The following is an 18,313-nucleotide window of genomic DNA, read 5'->3' as shown; positions in this document are numbered from 1 at the left end:
ATCCTATTACTGCAATGTCTAATCATTTTGATCTATGAATAAAAAAAGTAAATTATTTTATGTTTACTTCAGATATACATTTCGGATTTTACTCAGCGTCATAGAATATATAAAACGTTTTACTGAAGGACATATTTGAATGTGTTTGATGATAGGATTAAAACGACTTTTAACACGTACTACTACTAGCCACTGTTAAATGCATCAACATTGCAACTATAAAACGATAATTAATATATATTTAAATTTAATATTGATGTATTTTATATAAATATATAATTTTTTAACTATAATACAGTAACAAATTGATTTTTTAATGTATATATTAATATGAAATTAATATGAAATGGCTTTTTATGAGTCTGTTTCTGATTTCTTTCTGGAATTTAATGAAACAAAGCTATATTTTCTATGCCAAATACAATTGATTTTATTTTATTTTATTGTGTCCATATCACTGACACTGACGGTGACCAATACTGGACAAGATTAAATTTATTGTTCATTCTATATGGGATGCAAACATAAACAAAGCAGAGAGGCAGAACAACATTGCAATGTCTTCATATGTAAGGATTACATTTACAAATCATAATCATCATATTCCTCATTGTCTGTGTGTTCAGTTTGGCTCGCCAATAACAAATCTCTGGTCTGCTTCTGACAGATATCTTGTGCCAGTACATAAGCTCGCCATTCATCAAGAGATTCATGGACAGGCTCGCTGCAGAAATCAGGCCTGATTTCTACATCCTTTGCTAAAAGGGCCTTTTTGACCTTGATGAGTTCACAGTTGCACTGCCATGGGTTTCCATCCAAATGTAGAACTTTTAGTTTTGGTAGGTTCAGTGCAGGCAGGGTGGAGAGTTTGTTGTTGCGCAGATTTAACACCTGCAGTCGCCTGAGAGGCTTCAGCTCACGTTCATGTATCGTGTCAATGTTGTTCCCCTTCAGATCCAAACGGACCAGTGTCTCAGGAAGCCTGGTATAAAAAGAATATTAAAAGAACTGATCAATAGAAAGAGTTATCAAGAGATTCTTGAGGCATGTAACATGACCAATTAATCACATCATATTCAGTCTGATAAAAGCATAAATAAAAAAAACAAATGCATAAATACAGTAAATGTATGCATGCATAAATGCATAAATAAATGTGTAAATAAATGCATAAATAAGCAAATGCATAAATTCATAAATAAATGTGTAAATTAATGCATAAATAACTGCATAATTAAACATGCATAAATACAATAAAATATTACTGTTACTATAATATTACTATTAAAATATTATGCAAAAACTATACAAAAAATGTGTAAATTAATGCATAAATTGTTGATTAATTAATAGGTTAAACTGATTAATATATTTGTTAATTGTTTTGTTTAATTTTTAATAAAATGATTAATATAATTTATTGATTAATTAATTGATTAGTTAATAGGGTAAACTCATGAATATAAAGGAATGCATAAATTAATGTGTAAATAAAAGCATAAATAAACAAATGTTAATTTGTTTAAAAACTATACAAAAAGGCAAAAGCATATCAAAATGACTAAAATTGTAATTGAAATTAAACCGGAAAATATTCTTATCAATTATATTAATTAATATTAATCATACTAGTTAATATTAATTTCAAAATGTTAATAAAAACTATTATTTCAATGATACTAAATACACAGATGGACTTTTAGTTTATGTCAGAGGAAATCAAACAAATAACAATACATTAAGTGGAGAAAAAAATGCCCATACCCATGAGGAACAGCAGAAAGCAGATTCTGTTCTAACGCTAGGCTGGTTAATTGAATGCAGTTTCTCAGGGCATTGGCTTCAAAGTTTTGGATGGAGTTGTTTTCCAAAAAGAGATGTTTCAGTAGTTTCATTCCTGCTAGCTGTTGGAAAGTGACTTCCTGGATATTGTTCTGCCTGCAGTCCAGCTTCTCGAGTTTAGAGGTCAATCTAGCAGGCAGTATTCGTAGCTGGTTTCCTGCCAACTCGCACACAGACAGATTAGGCAGGCGAAGACCCCCATCCACTGACACAAGCCTGTTAGAGCTGACAGAAAGAGTAATGAGGTTGTGCAGCTGGGACATGTCACGATTCCTCAGCGATCGAATCTGATTCCTGTCCAAGTTCAGATGAACTAGAGACCGAGGAAGACCATGAGGGACTTTGGTGAGGCGGTTTGAAGACAAATCTAACGTTTTTAAAAGCTGCAGCAAAGAGAAGAAGGTTGATGATATGGAGGCGATCCTGTTGCTTCCCATGCTAAGCAAACTGAGTAAGGGCAACCTGGGGACGCCATGTATTGATTTGATTTGATTTCCATCCAGATAAAGACACTCAAGCCTCTGAAGTAATGTTAGGGTGTTTGTGCGTAAAATGCTAATCTGGTTATTCTGGAGGTTCAGGACCCGCAGCTTCTTGAGGCCCTCCAGGGGCGACTCTTGCAGGCTGTGTATCCTGTTGTGGCCCAAATGGAGGATCTCCAGGCCAGAGGGCATGCCACGGGGAAGCTGTCTTAACTTGTTTTTCTGAAGGTCCAGAGTTCTTAACAACACGTGAGATCTGAACACATTGGTGTCAATCTGCTCGATCCCACCAGACGACAGAACTACTTCTTCAAGTCCTGGCAAACCAGAAAAATCTCTGACCTATAAATAACACAATCTGTTTAAAATCATAGGCACAGTAATAGGCACTGAAAATACATGAATAATAATATTTAAAGCTTGAAAAAACACATAGTACAAAAATGGAAAAAAAAGAGAAAGGCACTCTCAATCTGTAACGTGACATTAAAAAATTTAATTAAAAAAAGCCCCCCAAAAAAGCCACAAAAAAAATAAAAAATAAAAAATAAAAAAGGATATTTACAAAGAAAAAATTATTTAATCCACTGGGAATAAATAAATCTGTTTAAAAGTAACCAATATATAAAAAAATATAATCATAATATAAACTAATCTAAACGTTCATTCGAGAAAAATCACAAAAAGTGAAAAAGAAAAGGTGTAAAAAATTAAACTAAGAGAAAGGTAGAAAGGTACCCTGAAATTTTCAAATTCACTACAAATTTTACCTCTGTAATGTGACATTTCAAAGTAAAACAGGATATTTAAAAATAATAAATAAATAAATAAATTCCCTGGGAATTAATTTAATTAGTTAATAATTCAATCTCTTTAAAATCAACAAATACAATAGGCTATTAAAATAAAGAACTACAAATAAAGAACATACTAGGATGTTCAATAAAAAAACAAAAAAAATTATCCAGTAGGAATTAATAAATAAACAAATCTGATATAATGGAAATAAATGAATAAATACATTTAATTAAAGAAACTTTACAGTACAAAGATGTAAAAGATAAAACTAAGAGAAAGACATTCTGGAGTTATGAATTGGCTACCAATTTTACCTCTGTAATGTGACACATTTTAAAGTAAAACAGCAAAATTAACAAGAAAAAAAAAGAAAAAGATTTAATCTGCTAGGAATGAATGAATGAATGAATGAATGTTTTAATCCTGAACAACAATATACACATTTCATTGTAAAACAGGAAAATTAACAAGAAAAAATATTTCATCCACTGGGAATGAATGAATCCTAAACAGCTAAATAACATCAATAAAGAACAAGCAAAAAATACCTTCAGCTCTTTGAGGTGATTGTATCCCAGGTGTATTTTCTTCAGGTTGTTTGAGACGAGCGGTGGTACAGCCTGAGCCCTGAAACACTGCACTGAACTTGCTTGCTCACAGATGCAGTTTTTTGGACAGATGTAGCTGCAGTGGCCATGTTGACTGTAGAGTAAGACACACAGATAAAGGCAGAATATCATCATTCTGAGAAAGAAGCAGCATTTTGTGCGTCTGAGGCTTAAATAGCTGAGGCAGATTCACGCTTGTGAGAATAAGACTCCTTTGCTTTATCTGGAACAATGGCTGAGATCATTATCTTGGTTAGAAAACAAATTCGACACCAGCAAGGAACAGGCATATCAGCAATAGAGTGTCCTGTCTGTTTGTTTGCAGATGTAAACTTGCTGATGAACTATTTACAATCTATTCTTTTAAACAAATGCATCTCTTAGGGATACATTCTTTGGCTTCTCTTTGCACCCAGTAATATTAACATTACAAAATGAAGTTTTAAAAGCTAAAATGTAGAAATTTTTTATATTTTGGACTACTTGATTAAAAAACTCCCAACATTTATTGACTTCATTACTTTTTTTTGTTGTTTGATTGTTTTGTTTTATTTTATTTTGGCATGTTGTTTGTTCACTGTTGTTATTGTTATAAATCTAATAAAAAACAATATTGAATATGGACTTTATTACTGACTGTTTATATATATATATATATATAATATATATATATATATATATATATATATATATATATATATATATATATATATATATATATACATATACATATAAAGCTTCAATTTCTAAAAAGCTTAAAGAAAAAAAATTAATAAAGGTTGGGTGGTGTATATATACACACACACATTATTAACCAAGCATGTATAAGTTTTATTAACACTTGCAAATATATTACATAGTTCAACAACTAATAAAATGCCAATAATGATTATAATTGTATCTATATTATGACACAGAGAGTGTATCTGCTGTAAATTCCCACGAAGCACTCATCGAATCGCTCGTCTATCGACTGCCTTCCTCATAGACGGGCCCCATCGTGTGGCAGACCAAACTAATCGATTCACGCTTGACTTGTTCGCTCTCGGATTTCCTGGTCAGATGAGAGCACGGAAAACACGCCAACAAAACATCGCTCTCACTTTCTATCGCATCAGAAGTCTGCTGTTAATATAACTTAATCGGCCAGTGATCGCACCGAGTAGAGGACTACATTTCAGGTCATCTGTGTGTTCTTCTTGTATCCGTGTTAAAGATGTCTGCGTCCGCTGGCGGTGCTGTATCCCCGGGCTCGGCCCTCTCTCCCGGTCCCGCCGCGGCTCCCGGCTCCGGCATGTCCATGTTCCGATGGCTGGAGGTGCTGGAGAAGGAGTTTGACAAGGCGTTTGTGGACGTGGATCTGTTGCTGGGAGAGATCGACCCGGACCAGGCTGATATCACATATGAGGGCCGTCAGAAGATGACCAGCCTCAGCTCGTGTTTTGCTCAGCTGTGTCACAAATCCCAAACCATGTTTCAGCTCAACCACAAACTAGAGGTGAGGAAAATAGATGGCTATTCTCCTACAAAGTCTCTAGACAAAGTTGTTGTACTGTTCCTGTATGCTATGTCTTGTGAACGTTTCAGTCTGAATGTTTAGGACTGAATAACTAGTATATATTTTTCCGAATAGATATGTCTGTTAGTCTTTAATAACTGATTTTTATTTTGTTTAACAAAAATAGAATATGGATAGGTTATGAATATTCAGTTAAATGTTTTATTTCAATCTACACTAACAAAAAAATACTATGTAAACGTATATAGCATTGGTGCATAAATTAAGCATTTACTCCCATATATATGGTCCTTTTTAGTAGACCCATGGTCTAAGAAAACTTCTGTAATCAGGAATTCCTTGAAAAATCTTATGCAATAAGGGACGGGAACCTTGAAATTAAAACTGCTCTATAATGTCGAAATAGTATAGATGGCAACAGTGCTTCATTTGCATTCTGAATAATTCATGCTGTTCTGGTTTAATAATGGTATAGTTGCCTAAACATGAGCTTTTCATTCCATGTGGCACAACTTAAAAGATTACTCTAAATTTGAGACGTAATTAGTACAGTGCGGTGCTTTTGGTCAATAAGTAAGGCTTACAGTACAGTTAATCTGATTATTATCGCACAATAAACCCAACATGGTGATCAGAACCCCTACGCAAAGCAAGATATTTAGAGAAATAGTTTTAAATATCAATAGGTCAAATCTGAAAAATGAGCTTCTTTGTATTGCCAAAATAAACTGTATAGGCTGAAAACTGTTATCAGATTAACTCATGTCACTGAATGGCCTATGTGCCCTTCAGACTACTTGTCACTTCATGTAGGCTGTCTGATAAATAATGCATATGTGCATTTGTCGTTTTGTTCTTTCATTTTTCTCGGGACACACAGATGGCTGTATCTGGATGTCAGCTGCATAAACAAACATAAAACGTTGCCAGTTCGGAAGCAGATTTCTTCATCCACTGGAAATGCTTTGCATATGGTGCAAAGCGAGTAGTCACAAAACTAGGAGTGCAGCATATAAATACCTGTGAGACCTGCTTAGCCAGCCAATGCCAGACACTGGTCATTCTTCTGTTTAAACTGACTGCAGTGCATCACATAAATGATCCCTTAACTTTAACAGCAGCATAACATGCACTTATGTGCCAGGTCATGTTTGTATTAAGTATTGTTGCTGTCTTTTGATTTTTCTGTCACACACTCTGGATAACTGGCATCTTGTCTGTGTGTTGGCAGATTCAGGTTTCTCAGGAGACCAGCTCGGGTAATCTGCTTTTCCCACCACTTTTCAAATCCGTTAATGGCTCTTTATCAAAGCTCACAGTCCAATTTGATAAGCAGTATTATCTTCCATATGGGAAATGAATCGTCTTTGCTGAGGAGGAATCACTCCAGGAGATAAAATTCAGGAGAGTCCAGGAGATTAAATTCAAAATAACAGGTTCTTAACTGCACTGACTCACTGGTATATTTGTGTGGGAGGCTGGATTTCTTTCTGAAAAGGTAGTTTAGCAGGTGAGGAGGTCGCACGTACACCCACCTCTTCGCTGGCACTGCTGAGCAGATTAACACACAGCTTGATAAAAACTCCCTGCTGTACAAGAGGAGGGTTGGATGTGACAGTGATTACAGCTTCCTTCCTGTCCTTAAAAAGGTACTGTGGTGGTACTACTGCACAATGAAGGTACTATTTCGATGGCACTTGGTTACAGCCATGGTACTTGTCCAAAACCCTTAGCATAGGGGTCCAAAAAAAACAACAAAATTGTAGTAACATAGTACGTCTTTGTTAGTAAATACAACAACATTATTACTTACAGTCAGCATTAAACTGAATTCTCATTCCATTTGCGTAATGTGATGCATTGCAAAGAAACTTGATATTTAAAACGGGAAGGTTGATTAGTCATCCAGTTTATTACATTATTTCTTATATTTTTGTAGTTTCAAATTATGTTTTAAGTGGAGGTGCTTTAATTAGAATGCAACATGGTACATCTTTGTAAGTAAATACACCATTACTACTTATAGTCAACATCAAACTGCATTGTCAACCCATTCAGTTTGTGTAATGTAATGCATTGCTGAAAGAAACACACGGTTTTTGATAGGGATTGGTCATGAAGAAAGTAAATGGGGTTCATTTTGATTTCATACTGCCTTAAAAATCTACTCCTGTGATGTCATTTTTCCCGAAGGATCCACCCAAATATTTGTACCAAACACCGTCTCTGAGGGCTGCCACTGTATGAAAAGTCTTGGCCTGAAACAATAAGGCATTTTTCTCTAGTTTTAGGCTGTATCACACACGCTGAACTCCTTTTGAGGTATTTTGGTGCCATCGTTTTGTGTCAGATTCAGTTACATTGTTAATTTAAGGGGAAATATTTGGTTTTGCTAGTGGAAGTGTTGTTAAAGAGTATATAGACTTCCTAGCATTTTAATGTAGACTATGTCACTTTTTATTGTGAATCATAAGTATTCAGTGCAGCTGATGGTGTTGGGTTTAGATTCACCACTCTCGCTCTACTTGTTTCAGAACGAATCCTGACAGATAAATGAACCTTGTCTGCTGCGTTACTGTTAAATGTGAGAGTCCCTCAGCTAACCTTGGCTATCCAGCAGAGATTAGGTGCATAAATAAATGAGTAGTTTTTCTACGAGAGGACTTTTATATCTGTCCTTGACGCAGCTTGCCTTCCTAAGAGGCTGAGATGCTGGAGGATTGAGCTGCTTTCTAATTCTGCGGGGCCTTCTGATGGGGGACGGGGGATGTGTTTTTTATTAAAGGTTTTGTTTTTTTGAGTGTGTCAGATGAGAGTATGCTCTTCCGAAGGGAAGTGGAAACGTTAGTAAGAGGAAGAGGGGAAGAGGAAATTTAAAGCGATTGTTCACCTAAAAATCCAAATTCTGTCATTAATTATCCTCATGTCGTTCCAAACCCGTAAAACCTACGTTCATCTTTGGAACAGAAATGAAGAAATTTTTGATGAAATCTGAGAGCTTTCTGACCCTGCATAGACAGCAATGCAAGTGAAATGTTCAAGGTCCAGAAACGTAGTGAGGACATCGTTAAAATCGTCCATACTAACTCCTCTGTATGAGTTAAAGAAATGTCATCAAGGATATGAGCAGAGGCTAAATGTTCAGTTTTTTGTCCTCCCTTCATAAAGGAATAGTTCACCCAGAAATGAAAATGTGATCGTGGACCACAAAACCAGTCATAAGGGTCTATTTTTTTAAATTTAGATTTATACATAATCTGAAAGCAGAATAAATAAGCTTGTTAGGAGGACAATATTTGGTCGAGATACAACTATTTGAAATTCTGGAATCTGAGGGTGCAATAAAAATCTAAATTCTGAGAAAATCGCCTTTAAAAATCTTAGCAATACATATTACTAATCAAAAAATAAGTTTTTATATATCTACTGTAGGAAATTTACAAAATATCTTCATGGGACATTTACTTAACTCTTTCCCTGCCATTGACGAGTTTTTACGGCTTTCCGTGTTTTCACTGTTATACACACGGGGGTGCTATTACACATCTTCTGAACGAGTACAAAACCTCCCAAACAAAAAACACACGTGAACAGGATGGAAAAACTAATGATTTCTTATGTAAACAGATGCATATAATAAATAATGCTATCATCAGCAATATACAGCATATAAATGAAAACTGCATAATGTTATGGAGTAAAATGATGATCCAGGAAGTGGTATATGGCTGTGCAAGTTTTGGAGGTGTGGATGGAAGTGATTTACTGGATTCATGTTTTGATAATAGTACTGAATATTATCCAGATGTAGTTTTTTTTATAAAAATGTGATTTTGTCACCTTTTTGCTCAAAATTATACATTTTTATGAAACCTACCTATATTCAAGTGTTGATAAAAAAAGAATGCTTTAAGCTAGAATAAAACTGATTCTTTTGTTTAAAAGTAGAGGCTTTTCTTTATTTTAGTGTATTGCATATTCTAATATTCATTCAGCAAAATATACTGTCAGCCATCAAATTTTAGTGAAAATCATCAAAATTGCTGGAGGTGGCTGGCAACTTTTTTCAAAAATCCTGGCCTGGAAAGAGTTAATACCCTAATGATTTTTGCCATAAAAGAAACATTGTTAGTTTTGACCCTTACAATGTATTGTTGGCTACTGCTTCAAATATACCCGTGGTGCTTATGACCGGTTTTGTTTTCCAGGTTCACAAATGTACTCACCCTCAGGCCATCCAAGTTGTAGATGAGTTTGTTTCGTAATCTGAACAGATTTGGAGACATTTTGCATTACACTGATAAAAACTAAACAATAATCCACAAGTAATCCACACAACTCCAGTCCATCAATTAACATCTTGTGAAGTGAAACGCTGCATGTTTATAAGAAGCAAATCCACCGTTTTCAGCATATTTTTATTTTTGGATGAACTATTCCTTTAAAAAGACTGTTGCAAACTGGAATCTAACTAGAGTTTTTCACATAGGCAGCTTGGCTCAATGTGCCAGAAGACTTGCACTAATTGCTAGTACCTAAAAAAGCCACAAATTGCAGTTTTCCTTTTGGTTTGACTCTGTTAGGATAAACATTTGTCTTCATTTTCATACTTTATATTTTCATTATTAATCTGTAAATCTGCTCTATTCTGGATTGGAGAAGGATGGTCAATGCTTCATACGCAGACACTACTTGAGTCAGCACAAATCTGAGCATGACTCATGATTCTTGAATGGCTAGTTATACTCTCTGTGTGTGTGTGTGTGTGTGTGTGTGTGTGTGTGTGTGTGTGTGTGTGTGTGTGTGTGTGTGTGTGTGTGTGTGTGTTTCAGGCTCAGCTGGTGGACCTGCGGTCGGAGCTGACAGATGTCCAGGCAGAGAAGGCTGTGGTGGAGGAGGTGGTTCATGAACAGCTTCTTCAACTCCATGCCATGCAGCTTAAACTCCAAGCCAAAGACGGACAGGCGGTCGACTCTGACTCCATCAAAGACAGGATGGTGGGCACATCACCAGATTCCCAAAAATGTAGCAGAACCAAGGCTAGGTTTAAATCTAGATGAGTTACTGAAAATAGGCTTGTAGGACACCTAGTTTAATATGTTATCATCAAGGCCACCTGGATCTTCAACTCATTATGTGGTCAAAAGTGTGTGGATACCTGAACACAGAACATATCATTCCAGAACTATGGTAATTAATGTGGAAGTGGAACTGTTATATGGCCTTCACTCTTTAAGGAAAGCTTTTCATTTGATGTGACACTAATAAAGTTTCAGGCCTAGAAGTGATGTTAGACTAACTAGCTGAGTGGGATTTCGAGCAGGCTGATCAAGTTATTCCAGACCCATCTAAAAAGGATTGCTAGACGAACCATCAGCTTGTTTTGTGTACAGGACTACTGCCATGGCGTTTAGCAAACAAACCATAGACTATCAGAAGCCCCTTTCACACTGCACGTTGGACCCGGAAAATTGCCTGGACATTGCCGGGTTGCCGTCTGTGTGAACGCAAACACGTCCCGGGATTGATTCCGGGATTGATCCCGGGTTGGGGACCTAGTAACATTGCCGGGTTCAGTCCTGGAACGAGCTCTGTGTGAACAAAAGCCAGAACTAATGCCGTAAAGGGTGTGTCGTAGTGATGACGCACGTTATCGCGCGGCTCTTTTACCGGCTGTTTTGAAGGCAGATCAGCGTTCGCGACAAAAAAAAAATATGTGCAAACTGTAATGAAGCAGAGATCAGTTAGTTCCTCACTTTCCGCGCTGACGCTGAGATCGTTCCCCAGCTTAAGTGAAAGTTAACATGCCTAGTGTTTTCGACTCGTACATTACACGTAACATCCTGAGAAAACCATCCCTATGTGTGAACCCATGTTACACAGTATGCAAATAGCAGATAAGCTGATAACTATTTTCTTGTTTCAACCAACAACCATTTTATAAGATTTTGTCTAAATAAATTACAAATAAAACCATAAAAGCTAACCTAACTGAATGAAAATTATTATTAATATATTATTGATAATTGAAAACCTATATTAATTTAGAGTTTTGAGCATATTAATTTTTGCTAAAGATTACATTTAACAGTGTTACTAAGTTATTAGTGTTTTAAAATATTAAATTGAGTGTTAGGTAATGGCAGAGCTAATCCAAATGTAAAAATGGTAAAATGAACATGCTGCACAATTAAACATCCAATATCAAGTATTGGTCAAACATTTGGGGTTGGTAAGATTTCTAAAAACGTTTTTGAAAAAAGTCTCTTATGCTCACCAAGTCTGCATTTATTTGCTTAAAAATACAGTAAAAATAGTAATATTGTGTAAATATTATTGCAATTTAAAATGACAATTTTCTCAAATCTAATTTATTCCTGCTATGCAAAGCTGAGCTTTCAGCATCATCAGCATTCGTATTAGAAAATCAAATGTACAAAAGAGTTTTCTGGTTAATATTTTTGTGGAAACCATGATACATTTTTTTAAGATTATTTGATGAATAGAGTTCTAAAGAATAGCTTTTATTTGAAATGAGAATATTTTGTAACATTGTCTTTAATGTTACTTTTAATTGTCCTCGCTAAATAAAAGTATTAACTTACCGACCCCAAACGTTTGACTGGCAGTGTATATATATTAAATTAAATTAAATTAGATTTATGCATTTAGCAGACTCTTTTATCCAAAGCGACTTACAGTGCATTCATGCTATCAATTTTTACCTACCTATATATATATCCAATATCAACTTACCATTAAATTAAAACAACAACAACAAAACAACAATATTTAAAAACCTTCCAGCTCAAGCTGCAGACAGTGTCTGTGCACGTAACGCTTCAGAACTCACTGTCCTGTTCTGTGAGCTTCTGTGGGTGACCTGCCATCGCTCCTAGACTTTTTCACTTTACTGTAGCATCACTTAGAGTAACCAAGGGCGCAAATCTGACAAACCGACTACAGAGATTACATGTCTGTATGCTTCAGTTTATCCAGCCATCATTAACGGGTTGGCTGGAATAGCTCAGTCCACTAATTAGTACATGATGTGTCTACATACTTTTGACTGTGTAGCAAAGCTGTGACATTTGATGGTGTTGTAATAGCAGTATCTATGTATAATCAGCTGTAATGAACACTAACAGACTCTGGTTGGGTTGGCACTCTGCTCTGTGCCTTCCTGATTTAACCCTAATGATGTAAGGATGAGCGTTGATGCTTCTGTAACCGTCCTTTCTGTTTAACCCTGTCTCTCTAACATCTGACCCTCTGTTTTTCTTCTCAATCTTAAGCCTGTTCCCTCAGTGGAGGACAAGGTAAGTTTTGCATTGTTTTGAGTCCATGTGTGTCCTGTCTAACTCCACTTTTTCCCTCTGTTAATGCTGCTGCTGTCTGTTTTAACCATCCCTAGTAAAGAGCTATGTTCTTTTTGTGTACTAGTAGTGCTAGAGGTGAGTGATATATTGGTAGCCGATACATTATTCACTGAAACCTTGGAAAATTGACCCAGCTGATGGGGTTATAATGAAAAAGTAAAAGAATCTGTATCGGCCACCACATGCTGTTAAGGTGTGGTCATTTACTGGTGTTGAGTGAAATTTTGTGGACGATATCCAGTATTTTAAATCCACATAATCATGAATTTTGCATGAGAACGAAACTGTTCCTTCACAGATTTTGCTCAAATTCATCACACTGACCAAGAGAAAGCTGCTTTGTCTGAAAATTACTCACTAAACTTTTCACAATAGACCTTTTATGTCTGCGAAATTTCACCGAAATATCGCTAATGTGATCGCACCTTTAATCTTTGATACAAGCCGATCGATATTAGTCCTGAAGTTCAATACTGGTACATAGCTAATGCTAGATGTGTCTTTTTTCACTCCAGGGGTTGTAACAAATGAAGAGGTGCCATTTAAATAGCTTCATTTCACACTACTGGTAAACTTGTAGTAGAGGTGGGTGATAGGACCAAAATCTTATATCACGATACGAGTCATTTGATTTTACGATAATGATGTATATCATGTTATAGTTATTTTTTATTTAAATAAGGACTTTTTGATATCAACATTTTTTATACCATAGAAATTTCAGAATTGTTGTCACCAGTGTCAATATGACAAAATGATGCACGCGTAATGCATATAGCAAAATGAGTTCTCTTACGCTGCTGATTGTTTCAAAGGCTTAAAATCACTAGTTTTAAAACCGCAATGCTTAAAAATGTGCGCAAATGATAACGGTTTTCTTGACCATGTGGCACAGCAATGTCATGTGAGTGTGTAACCGCGATAGAGACTAAAGTTCAAAATCTCTACCTTCTTCTTGACAAATTTAAACCAGTAATCTTGTCTATTGGTATATCGCCCACCCCCAACTTGTAGTAATTATGATGTTAAATCTACATTTGTTACAATTCTGTAGTATTTGCACACATTAAGTGGTATGTTTAAGCTAGAGTGGTTGTTTGTCCCTGTGATCTCACCTCACTTGTCATTGTGAAGGTTGTAGTTTTTGTGGTGACGCAGGTCTTCCTGTTTCTTGTCCTATTGGGCAACACGTTGGAAAGGCTGTTAATGACAGTGATTTGATGTGTGGTTTATTAAACAGACTTGCATCAGTATGCATACATGGTCAGAGGTTTGGCGGCACAACTGCTCACCTCTGGACTTTGTTTGATTACGTCACAGGAGAAGGAACTGGAGGCCAGTAAGAAAGAAAAAGTGAAGGAGGCCAAGTTGGAGGCAGAGGTGAAGATGTTGAAGAAAGAGAACGAGGCCCTCCGCAGGCACATTGCGGTACTACAGGCTGAGGTGTATGGAGCCAGGCTTGCAGCCAAGTATCTGGACAAAGAGCTGGCTGGGAGGTAAGAGACAGCATTGTTCTTCTGTTCTGATTGACCATTATGTGGGTTTCATGTGACGATTTCTTCCACACAAAGAGCCAAAACTGGCACAGAGTTCTGGGTGTCAGTATAAACTGGAAAGCTCTTTTCGTTGTATAGGGTGCAACAGATCCAGTTGCTCGGGCGAGACATGAAAGGACCAGCACATGACAAGCTTTGGAACCAGCTTGAAGCTGAGATTCACCTGCATCGCCACAAAACAGTGATCCGAGCCTGCAGGGGGCGCAATGATCCCAAAAAACCCTTGCCATCACCTGTGGGGCATGTAAGATAGCACATTCAGTTCATTTACTTGGTAAAACTGCATGCAGGTGAACTAATTTTCTTGAGATATATCAGAGTAAAATTTGAAAAAACAAGATTTTACCCCAAAATCAAAATCAGAAGTTAAAAATCTAATTTCTTATATCTGCTGGTTTTTTATTTATTTATTAACTAAAAGTAAAACCATAATTCATTACTTCAAATAAAAAAACTAAATAAAACAAAATTTACAAAAATTAAAACATTTCAGCTAGATACCGTCAACATTTTTTTTATTTAATACATTTTTTATTTTAGTTTTAAGTACTATAATAACTTAAAACAAAATGACAAAACCTTAGCTAAAGTTAAAATGAAAAATATAAAAAATAAAATTGAATTAAAATAATAATAATAAAAAAATAGTGGTACATTTAATGAACTAAAATAATATTTTTTTTATTTTTTTATAAGAAATAAAATTTTTGCATTAAACAAACTAAGTTTAATTAAATGTAATCTTACAAATAAAATGTTAAGCCCATTAAGATTTTTGTCTGCACTGACATTTAAGAATCTTTAAAAATATATTTAAATGTCCATATTTACTTATTTAGTATTTAAATTAAATCTATTTTAGATCAAAATGTAAGATTTTTTATATTTAAAAATTTATATTGACTTAAACATTAGTCTTCAAAATTATGTTGTTTTAATATACTTTAAATGTATTAAATATACTATATAATCCCAGTCACAAGAATTAGATTTTTCCACAGTACAGCTGGCTACCATAAATATGAAAATAATGTCACAATATAAATAATATAATATTATAGACAATAGTCTATGAAACAAGCTTAATTATTTATATGCACTATAAATAAATATATATAAATATAGTAGTTTGTTTGATTTTGTGGTGAACTATGGGCATTTTCATGTGATTCACCCTTGATTATGTCCTCTCTAACGTTTACCTCTGCAGGACCAGATTCTTTGAAAAAGACTCAGGGAGTCGGCCCTATACGCAAAGTGGTTTTGAGCAAAGAAGATCATGAAGGACTTGGCATCTCCATTACTGTGAGTTCAACCTTTGATTTTATATGCAGGCTAATTCATCTGGTTTCAATAGATGAATCACTGTATGTTCCAAGATCAAAGTCCTGATTTGATGTTTGCATTGGAATTATTACAGGGCGGGAAAGAGCACGGCGTTCCCATCCTCATCTCCGAAATCCACCCCACTCAGCCTGCAGAGCGCTGCGGAGGACTGCATGTGGGAGATGCCATCTTAGCCGTCAACAACATCAACCTGAGGGATGCAAAGCACAAAGAGGCCGTCACCATCCTCTCACAGCAGGTGAGAGACACGCACGGTTCAGTCTGCAGCCCAGCGAGGGGGCTGTCAGATCAGGGCTTAGCGTGTGACCTATAACTTCTTATTAGAACCATGTTTCAATCCCATTCTAACACCCGCAGAGAACCTCCCAAAGGTTAAGATGCCCTTTAATTGGGCTTGTGAGGTGTAATGACTACCGGTTTGAAGAGAACATACCTGTTAATGGAATTGTTCACCCAAAAATTGTCATTTCCTTTCCCCGTCATCATGTTGTTCCAAACCCATCTGACTTCTTTCCTGTTGAACACAAAAGGTGGGTGCTCTCTTTCAGTTTTAAAAAAGCAAATGAGGACTTGGGTCTGTCAGCTCTGAAATGACAAAAAATGCATCATAGATGAATCATAAGTGGTTTATGTGACTCATGGGCAAGTCTTCTGAAGTCATATAATAGGGCTGTTAAAAATGGCTGTAAAATTTAATTCGAATTTTACACTTAAATATTATCAGTATTCGAATTTAAAAGGCATAAATTTCAGTAAGGGGGAAAAACACTTTTGGTTTCAGCTTTGACTTAAACAAGATCTTCTCTGCATTGATGTTGTCTTTATCCACAATGTTTTGAATGAACAACACAGCATCGCTGCATCTAATGTGTTCAAATGGATAGGCTAACAAAAACATTCAGAAATCGTCATCGCATTTCGTGTTCCACTGATAAGGCTGCCTGACGCACACCTAAAAACATTGCATTCGAATGTGGATTTTTATTTTAAAATTCGACAAATATTCAAAATTCTAATTTTTATTTGACAGCCCTATGATTCAATAGCTCTGTGTGAGCATCCCTAGGTTATATTTACCTCACATAACGAACAGGACTGATATCTATACACACACCCACACTTCTTTTTTTGTTCTGCAGAGGGGAGAAATCGAGTTTGAGGTGGTTTACGTGGCTCCAGAGGTGGACTCTGATGATGAGAACGTGGAGTATGAGGATGACAGCGGACACCGCTACCGTCTGTACCTGGACGAGCTGGAGGAGGCATCCGGATCCAGTCACAATAATGGCACGGACCCCGCTTCCCTACAAGGTGAAATTCATTCTCTTCCAATCAAAGAACAGTTTTTACAGCATTTATTAATCTGTGTAAACTTGTTGTTCATTCTTTATGTTCATAATATATTAATATTGCATTGTAATTTATTTAATCAATTTTGTTATTTATCTTTGATGCTAAGGCACTAAATATGAATATAAATAAATAACATAAAATAAACAAAAGTAATAAATATGAATGAATAATCTATGTAAATCTAAATATGCCATCAGCTTATACTATTGTCAATTGTCTATTCATGGTTGTTCATAAAACATTATTATTCTAGTTTACGTTTTCATTAATTTTATTTTCTATTTTTTGATGCAGGCAATAAGATATAAAATGAATGAATGAATTAATAGATAATGTAATAAATTAAATATTGCTAAATAATGATATTAAAGTTAGTTTTAAATTAAACACAACTTGAAACATTAAAAAATGTATTAGTAAAAGTAAATATTAAACCCTATAGCATTAGCTATAAACGTGTAAGTGTAAAACTTACATCAGATTATCAATAAAAATTCACAATACTGTTTAAAAGTGTGTTTTTTTGAAAGAAGTATCTTATGCTCAACAAAGCTGCATTTATTACAAAAAAAAAACTGTAATATTGTTTTGAATATTTTAGTAAAAACCGTAATATTGTGAAATATAATAATATTTTTTTTTCTGTTTTAGTATGTTTCAAAATGTCAATTTTCCAGTGATGCAGGCCTGAATTTTTTTAGCATCATTACAGCATCATCGTCACATGATCCTTCAGAAATCATTCTAATATGCTGATTTGCTGCTCAAGAAACATTAACGTTGAAAACAGCTGCACAGCTTAATATTTTAGTGGAAAATGCGATACATTTTTATTATTCTTATATCTTTACTGTTACTTTTGGTCAGTTTAATAAAAGTATAAGTTTCTTTAAAAAAAAAAAAGCGTACTGACCCAAAACTATGCACAGTACTGTATGTAATGATATCATTATAGCCTATGCAGCCATTTAATCATAAAAGCCAAAGGCTAATGGTTTAAATAAAAAATTGTGAAGTTTATCCCAAACTGACTAACAGTTTTCTTTTTCTCCTTACAGCTGTAGGGAAGCACTTAGTGAACAACAGAACAGAGAATGGAGATGCTGCCTTGTCCAGTGAAAGTTTTTCAGACGACAAGACCTCCAAGACAGCAGAGTCTGCAGAGAGTTCCTCCTAGATCTCCAGACTCCCAGAAGAGAGAGAGAGAGAGAGAGAGAGAGAGAGAGGAGCATCAGCGAAGAGATGGAGACCAGGAAGAGATTAAGACTGCACATGTATAATATGTACATACCAGATTCTTCTTGTTTTATGCCGTTTGGAGAACAGACTGCTTCGACGTCCACTGGAGATGGATGAACCACTGAGAAACACTGAGGGAAGAGGACACACTGTTACTCAGAGGCCACAAAGGATTGTTTGCATATGTACA

At 35.4% G+C, this 18,313-nt stretch overlaps 2 protein-coding genes across 2 annotated transcripts; one reads left to right on the top strand and one right to left on the bottom strand.

The window, feature by feature from the left end:
• Positions 1 to 495: 495 nt before the first annotated feature.
• On the bottom strand, positions 496 to 4,200 carry LOC109065450 (nephrocan-like). Its single transcript, XM_042746793.1, has 3 exons — positions 3,671 to 4,200; positions 1,765 to 2,666; positions 496 to 982 (listed from the first exon to the last, which is right to left on the bottom strand). The coding sequence occupies exons 1-3, from the start codon at positions 3,863 to 3,865 to the stop codon at positions 583 to 585; spliced, it is 1,497 nt and encodes a 498-aa protein (XP_042602727.1). The 5' UTR covers positions 3,866 to 4,200; the 3' UTR covers positions 496 to 582.
• Positions 4,201 to 4,689: 489 nt separating this feature from the next.
• Positions 4,690 to 18,112, top strand: LOC109054649 (Golgi-associated PDZ and coiled-coil motif-containing protein-like). The gene is made up of 9 exons (XM_042746528.1): positions 4,690 to 5,228; positions 10,082 to 10,246; positions 12,545 to 12,568; positions 13,949 to 14,124; positions 14,263 to 14,432; positions 15,398 to 15,489; positions 15,605 to 15,769; positions 16,671 to 16,842; positions 17,943 to 18,112. Exons 1-9 carry the CDS (start codon positions 4,947 to 4,949, stop codon positions 18,059 to 18,061), a joined length of 1,365 nt encoding a protein of 454 aa, XP_042602462.1. The 5' UTR covers positions 4,690 to 4,946; the 3' UTR covers positions 18,062 to 18,112.
• The last annotated feature ends 201 nt before the right edge of the window (positions 18,113 to 18,313 follow it).

This window comes from Cyprinus carpio, chromosome B20, assembly GCF_018340385.1.
Source record: "Cyprinus carpio isolate SPL01 chromosome B20, ASM1834038v1, whole genome shotgun sequence".
Taxonomy (NCBI): Eukaryota; Metazoa; Chordata; class Actinopteri; order Cypriniformes; family Cyprinidae; genus Cyprinus; species Cyprinus carpio.
The sequence above is the reverse complement of the archived record's forward strand: the minus strand, read 5'-3'. Positions and strand labels throughout refer to the sequence as shown.

Bases quoted from the DNA above. Each gene is read 5' to 3' on its own strand.
- LOC109065450 (XM_042746793.1), bottom strand. From the start codon at position 3,865: ATGATGATATTCTGCCTTTATCTGTGTGTCTTACTCTACAGTCAACAT. The intron at 2,667-3,670 runs GTATTTTTTGCT...TGTTATTTATAG, and splicing joins ATCACCTCAAAGAGCTGAAG to GTCAGAGATTTTTCTGGTTT. The intron at 983-1,764 runs GTATGGGCATTT...TTTTTATACCAG, and splicing joins CTTTCTGCTGTTCCTCATGG to GCTTCCTGAGACACTGGTCC.
- LOC109054649 (XM_042746528.1), top strand. From the start codon at position 4,947: ATGTCTGCGTCCGCTGGCGGTGCTGTATCCCCGGGCTCGGCCCTCTCT. The intron at 12,569-13,948 runs GTAAGTTTTGCA...ATTACGTCACAG, and splicing joins TTCCCTCAGTGGAGGACAAG to GAGAAGGAACTGGAGGCCAG. The intron at 16,843-17,942 runs GTGAAATTCATT...TTCTCCTTACAG, and splicing joins GGACCCCGCTTCCCTACAAG to CTGTAGGGAAGCACTTAGTG.